The following is a 7,322-nucleotide window of genomic DNA, read 5'->3' as shown; positions in this document are numbered from 1 at the left end:
GTTCTGCAACTGATGTGTTTGTTTTCCCCAGTCCATTTAAAAACCCAAGTTCTTACATTTGATGCTCTACTTAAGACTTATTGCTATGTTTGAAATTGCTCTGTTGAGGTTTTGCAAATTTCTTAAAATTGACAATTAGTCAATTGATTGATTAGGATTGGTTTGACAACTGTAATGAGCACATTTTTACTTTTTCTTCACATTATATTGGCCCAAATGAAACCATAGCAGGAAATGTTAGAATATTTAACATTTACACAGTATGATTAACATCCTCTTTAACTCCTGTGTAGGTCAGCGCTGTGACACAGTGTTTGATGGTTGTAAGGGAAAACCATGTCGCAGTGGAGGGACCTGTGCTGTTGCCAGTAACACTGCACATGGTTTCATCTGCAAATGTCCTCCTGTGAGTGCCAACACACTCTTGCACACACAGATCATTGTCACTTATAAGGGTTATTTTATTAAATAAAATAAATCAATCAATTGCCCAGATAAATACCCAAAGCTTAACTGTAACTGCTACATACCTACCTTTAAACCATACTCTAACCTCTAACTTTGTGGGGGACAGATTTTTGTCCCCACAGAGGGGATTAGTCCCCGCATTGCAAGCATGTGAATTCTGTACCCAGATCAATACTAGTAAACTCAGACCACACATGCACACGTTTGACCTACCTGCCAATGCACAAAATGAAAACACACAACTAGTCAAATAGGACTATCATGGTTGGTTCTCTGTTGCCTCTTTCTATGATTTAATTTACGTTCACCTCTGACAGAAACCTGTACGGACCAGTTCTTAAGGATTCTAAGGATTTTTTTAAAAAGACACTGAACTAATTTTCACTCAGATTTTATGTCCTCACACATCAAAATGTTTCCTACTTATAGACAAGGTACATGGTACATGGAAGATTTATTTATCGTATTACAACACAGGGTGGTATAACAAGATTAAGTTGTAGTTCCCTTTATGCTACTATATTCACATATACAAAACAAACGTTAAATACAAAAATTATATACAATAGCTGGGTGGATAAATATTTTACATGATGGAGTGCTGAGGATGAATTAAGGAGTCGCACAGCCTTAGGGAAGAAACTGCTCTGAAGTCTTTACATTAAATGACACCTATAGTCACAAGGATAGTTCAAAATATACTTTTGGTAATTGCAAGTTAAGTGCAAGTTACTGTACAGTTAATGTCAAAACAAACAGATAAATTCCAACGTTTTTATTTCTATATAAATTGAAAATAATGAGGTCTAAAGTATTGGTTAAAATAAAATTATACTCCTAATTCAAATGTGTTTTTCTTATTGTTTGTCCTCTTCTTAGGGCTTTACTGGCTCCACGTGTGAATATGACGCCCAGGCCTGCGGCAGCCTTCACTGCCGCAATGGAGGCACCTGCATCTCTGGCCATAAAAGTCCCAAGTGTCTGTGCACCCCGTCCTTCACTGGACCTGAGTGCCAGTATCCCACTGACAGCCCCTGTAATTCCAACCCCTGCTACAATGGTGGCACATGTGAATACACCTCTGAGGCACCGTACTACCACTGCGTCTGCCCCCCAAACTTCAACGGTCTCCGATGCCACATCCTAGATTATAACTTTGATGGAGGGTTCGGCCATGACATCCCACCACCAACGGAGGTGGAGGTCACCTGCAATATCCCGCAGTGTGAGGAAGCTAAGCACAACAAGTTCTGCGATGTGCTCTGTAACAACCACGCGTGTGGCTGGGACAATGGCGACTGCTCGCTCAATTTCAACGATCCGTGGAAAAACTGCTCTGCCTCGCTGCAGTGCTGGCGATACTTCAATGATGGAAAGTGCGATTCACAGTGTGACAACGCTGGATGTCTCTACGATGGGTTTGACTGCCAGAATCTGGAAGGACAGTGCAAGTGAGTGGTGTTTGTGTCTATAAATTAGACCAGATTCATATAAGAATTCAAATTCCTTGACATTTCTGGACATATATCGATCAGGCTTAGTGCTGATTAAATGGCACTAAGAAGAGTATCTTGTCCCACAGACCCACAAACCTTAAATATGATGTATGATATAAAAAGCAGCACTGTCGGAAAAAATCTAAGTCATATATTATTATATATCATATCCATGTTTGCATGTTTATATATACACACACACACACACGTATTCATAGTTTTCACGTGACGTCACATTCCAAGGAAAACGCTCCCTTGGAGGGCAAAAAAAAATACGTTATTTTCCGCCGCTTTGTTACTATTGCATTGCCAAAATGCTGGATGGTTGTTGTGCTTTCATATGCACTAATCAAGGAGGAGACAAGCCTGTGTTAGGTGAGGGATTCCCTACAAGGTAAACGTAAACATTACCGCAGTCGAGCTGCGGCAGGGATCTGGCGGTTTTTAACGGTAGAATTGCAGCAGTGGATGCTGTTACGTTATATGGATTGGATATGCCCAACACTTACAGTTTGTGTTCATATCGTTCTTTTTCTTATGTTGAAAGGTGATCCAAATAAAATTTGACTGCTTTTGTGGCGTCTCTACAGGGGAGTCGCGGTGTGAGCCGCTATGTTGGTCTGTTGTTTTGCCCTCTAGGTCACCGCACATGTCATGTGACTGAAAACTATGAATAGAGACAAACAAAATGTGTCATGTCCTGCTTCTATTTGAGCCTAAATCATCTATTTCAACCTAAATCATGTAACATTACGGGACACTATTGAAATTCTGTTTAATTGCATTTAAGTCTGTATTTGTGTTTCTGTAAGTTTTAGATACCTTAACCTTTCAGCGCTTTATAAATCTTTGACCGATGTAATAGTGCTTTGCACAAGAGGGTGCATTAGTCATGATACCCAACATAATGAACTGCTTATCCAAATGACCTTACTCCTAACTTAATATGTTTTCTTCAGTCCTCTGTATGACCAGTACTGCAAGGACCACTACGCTGACGGCCACTGTGACCAGGGCTGCAACAACGCTGAGTGCGAGTGGGACGGCTTGGACTGTGCCAATAACATGCCAGAGAAGCTCGCAGTGGGCCAATTGGTCTTGGTGGTCCACATCAACCCAGAACAGCTCCTCAACAACTCCTTCGGCTTCCTGCGCGAGCTGAGCCGCGTCCTCCGTACCAATGTGATATTCAGTAAAGATGCTAAGGGCGAGATGATGGTATATCCGTACTACGGGAACGAACATGAGCTGAAGAAGTACAACGTCAAGCGCTCAGTGGATACGTGGGCAGAGGTCCCTGGCAAGGTGCTGAACGTGGTGAAGAGGAGCCTGGATGATGTAGCAGGTGGGAGCAGGAGAATGAGGAGGGAGCTGGATCACTTGCAGATCAAAGGGTGAGCAAGAATATAATGCAAGTTTTAAGGATTCAGTGTACAAAATAGGTTTTTTACCATGGGCCATACTCAGTCTTTTGATTCAACATGGCCTCTGTGTGTGCTTTCTCTTCTCTCTACAGTTCAGTTGTCCACTTGGAGGTGGACAACCGTCAGTGCTTCCAGCAGTCCACGGAGTGTTTCCAGAGCACTGACGATGCTGCAGCTTTCCTCGGGGCTTTGGCCTCCAGTGGAAAACTGGATGTTCCCTACACCATTGAAGCTGTTTTTAGTGAGTAAAGTCTGCATGAATAAAAAACAAGTGTCCATAAACATATTATACCGGCCCTCAAATTGTTTAGTATCATTTCTTTCTTTATAGCAATCTCCGTGAGTTAAATGACCACACCAGTGTGTTTACTGGTTGTTCGCAGGTTTTAACTCCCTAATATCCATTGAATAGTTAAGTTTTTTTGCTGTTTAAGAGTTTGGATGTAGTTTCCCTACTATTCTATGCATCCGTCTGTTTCTTTTACTTTCTATATGATATTAAAATCCATTAGCAGATTTGTGAAAATAACAGTTATAATAATCCATTATAGATGACATCAAATAGGTCTGCACTTAAACAATAAGTCTGATGATATTCCATAATTTTTGCACTGTCAACAAATCCACTGAAAAGACCAAAGCCAACAATGAATGTATCCTACTAACAAGTATTCTCTGTGTATCCAGAGTCTGATGTATCGTATTCCTCTGTACCATAGCCCTCCAGTGTTGTGCTGGGCATTGCAGTTTATTTTGAGTCACTAAATAACAAATAATTACAATAATTACACATACACCATCCTGCTGGAAATACTCAGTAGAGCACCAAATGTGAATTAATTCTGCTGCAGAAAATAGTCCCCAACAAATATATTGTACTTCTGTTTGAGTAAAATTTGCTGAAAACTGCTGTGCATAGCTGTGTAAGGAAATTATGTTGCCGTTTAAATTGCCGTTTAAAAAAAAAAATATTATGTGTGTTTTTACTAACTGATTTTGGTCTTAATAGGATTTGTTGACAACAACAAAATTACAGAATATATCCAGCCTTATCCTTTAAACTTCATTACAATAATGTGCATGTTTGATGTTCTCTGTGACTGTAACACAACTCAAATAAGTCCAGGTCCAGTAAGGTCCAGTTTGTGCAAACCAAAAGCTGCCTGGAATGTTTGGAAAAATACAGCCAAGAATAATCTCAACCACTACTAAAAGTAATGATCAGATGTGATGTAAAATAAATGCAAACAACATGCAAAACCACTGGTATGATGATCCTTTAAGGTCTTGCTCTGGTGTCCACACATATGTACATACTCACACAAGTAGGATAGGACACGTGCTCTTCCGCACACACTCCAACTGAAAGTATTCGCCAAGCCCTCTGGTCGGGTCCTAACCCTAGCAGTCTTTGATTGTGTATTTGTTAATGCAGGGGTGAACAAATGCAATTGTGGATCTCATGGCCTAAACAATCAATCCTTTCCTCAGTGTGTAAATCCACTGGCTTCAGGCTCCAAAATGGTTAATTGCTGCAAATCAACTCATCCAACCCTCTACTCACACAATGTATCTCTATCTCTGTCCCGTTCTGTCTTCCTTTTCACAGACATGTACACATATACGTTCACAGACAACACACACACACACACGCACACACATGCATTTCATCCCACAGTGTGAGGGGCTGCTGCAACCTTCACCTCACTGAATGTAATACCAGGACTTAATGCATCTCTAAGGGTTTAGGTTGGGGGAGTTTATCATTTCAAAATCGTTAGTGGAAAAAAAGAGAAGGGGAAAAATTGATCGGGAGTGTGCTAGAAGTTGGGAGTCTTTGTTATCTTGAAAATCCTAATAAATCCTTCGTCTTTACAGCTTAAAGCGCGTGCAGTAATTTGAAGTTCATTAATCCCCCCTTTTTTTTCTCTTAAAGAAGAAATGGTAAAGTTGTCTCTTGGTACCCTCGGTTGAGAAGGGAGAGAGGAGCTAGTGGTGTTCTTTTTTCCCCCCTTTTTCTTTTTTTTATCCCGCCCCATCCCTTTTTTTCCCTTTTTGATGAAAAGTGGTTAGCAATTCTGATTATTACTGAATAGATAGTAGAAGCTAGCTTTACCAACAGTGAGGATCGTCAGTCAGTTTCTGGTGCTTGCTGCTTGTTTCGGTGTGTTTTGGCGTGGCAACCGTGGGGCGAAGAAGAGCCGGACTAGTTCTGCTCGAACCCTCAGGCTGATCCTGGGTGTCCTGGTCTATCTACCAATTCACATCTGTTCTGCAGTGCCGTCTTGACCATGTTGTCCCTTTTCCTATCAGGCGGTGTGGACCACCAGTATTCACCGGACTTCTACCTAATTTACTTGGTCCTGGGCAGCGTAGGGATACTGGCCTTCCTCGGAGTGGGGATGGTGGCTGCCCGAAAGCGCCGCCATGAGCACGGGCGCCTCTGGCTCCCCGAAGGCTTCAAGACCACAGAGACCAGCAAGAAGAAGAGACGTGAGCCTGTCGGAGAGGATTCGGTGGGATTAAAGTAAGTTTCCGTTTATTCACCAATGGTGCTCAGTGTCATCGGGTACCTGTTTCTTTGCGGGTCGTGTGAAGGGCTAGTTCTGAAGGACAAATGGGTGGAACTGGAGATCAGTCAAATTTGGGAAAAGGGGATTCTGCCTGGATCATTAATGATATAGCAGGTTTAGGTGCGCATTAATTGACTTGTTGGGGAAGAGGGGTGTGGTATGGATTTAATCAATGCTTTTGTTTTTCGGCATTGTTGCACCATTAATGGTGAGTGGCTTAGATGAAATGGAAGCAGTACAGTACAAGGATTTTTACTGGGTTTTCTGCGTCATCACAGGCCACTGAAAAACATCTCAGACATTTCACTCATGGATGACGCCCAGAATGAATGGGAAGAAGACGAACCGTCAGATGCCAAACGCTTCAGGGTAAGTAAAAAGAAATTTTACACAGCAGAGCTTTTAAGCATTTGGGTTGTTGTTTTTTTTTATAACTTGAGCAACTATTTCCTACAAAACCTAATTCTGGGATGTTAAAATTTCCTATATGTGATTTGAAAATGTCTTTATTGTGTGTTTTAATTTTTTTCTTTCTGAAGGCTGTTCAGAAAGAACATATGTAAAATTAAGTTTTAATGTTTTTTTATATTTTGATTTGACACCTTTTTTCGCTCAATCTCAGTGTTCTAACCTCTTGCTGTCCCTGTTTTAGCAGTTTGACGAGCAGGCTGTACTGGAAGTGGATGACCAAACGGACCATCGGCAGTGGACACAGCAGCACCTGGATGCTGCTGACTTGCGCATCCCCTCCATTGCTCCCACTCCCCCTCAGGGCGAGATTGAAAATGACTGCATGGATGTCAATGTCCGGGGACCAGGTGGGTGACTGAACATTTACTTTATCGCTGATCGAGTTATGTGCCAATGAATGTGGGCAGAATCGATGGACGTGGACCTAATTTTTTATTCTGGAGGACTTGTCTTTATTAAGAACAATACATATTCAAAGAGTTTACAAAAGAAAATACAATGTAATTGTTTCATCTGTCAGCATAGCTTTAATTGTGTGGGAAAACATGCATGAAATCATTTCAGAAGACATTCTAACCTAATCAAGGTTATTAAAGGTATAAGAAAGAAAATGTTACATAAACTTCGCTCTATTATTTGTGACTTTCCTCAAATAGTTGCTTTTTTCCTTGTGTACTGGATAGTTTCTTCTCTTCAGACCTCCAAAAGTACTTCAAATTAAACACTTGGTAAAAGAAAAATTAGGCTTTGGTAGAACAACCTATGTGCTCAGTAAAGCCTTAACATGTGAGCAAGAGTCGCATGAAGACAGTGATTTTGTCTTTTAAGGGTCACAAGTTTAAAAAGGTTGGGAACAAAAGATTTAGCAGATTGACTCATAACTTTTGGAA

General features: G+C 41.1%; 1 protein-coding gene across 2 annotated transcripts in view; it reads left to right on the top strand.

Moving 5' to 3' along the window:
- Nucleotides 1–7,322, top strand: part of LOC123961028 (neurogenic locus notch homolog protein 1-like) — a 49,415-nt gene that overhangs the window by 37,009 nt on the left and 5,084 nt on the right. Inside the window, exons 26-30 of one of the 2 annotated variants that reach the window (XM_046036125.1) lie at nt 2,924–3,358; nt 3,481–3,629; nt 5,702–5,915; nt 6,240–6,330; nt 6,617–6,779. In XM_046036125.1, coding sequence (XP_045892081.1) covers nt 2,924–3,358; nt 3,481–3,629; nt 5,702–5,915; nt 6,240–6,330; nt 6,617–6,779 — 1,052 coding nt within the window. Of the gene's footprint in view, nt 1–2,923; nt 3,359–3,480; nt 3,630–5,701; nt 5,916–6,239; nt 6,331–6,613; nt 6,780–7,322 lie in introns of both variants that reach the window. The other variant, XM_046036121.1, reaches the window with a different exon arrangement.

Source organism: Micropterus dolomieu, linkage group LG21 (assembly GCF_021292245.1).
Source record: "Micropterus dolomieu isolate WLL.071019.BEF.003 ecotype Adirondacks linkage group LG21, ASM2129224v1, whole genome shotgun sequence".
Lineage (NCBI taxonomy): Eukaryota > Metazoa > Chordata > Actinopteri > Centrarchiformes > Centrarchidae > Micropterus > Micropterus dolomieu.
This window is presented reverse-complemented; position numbering and strand designations above follow the sequence as displayed.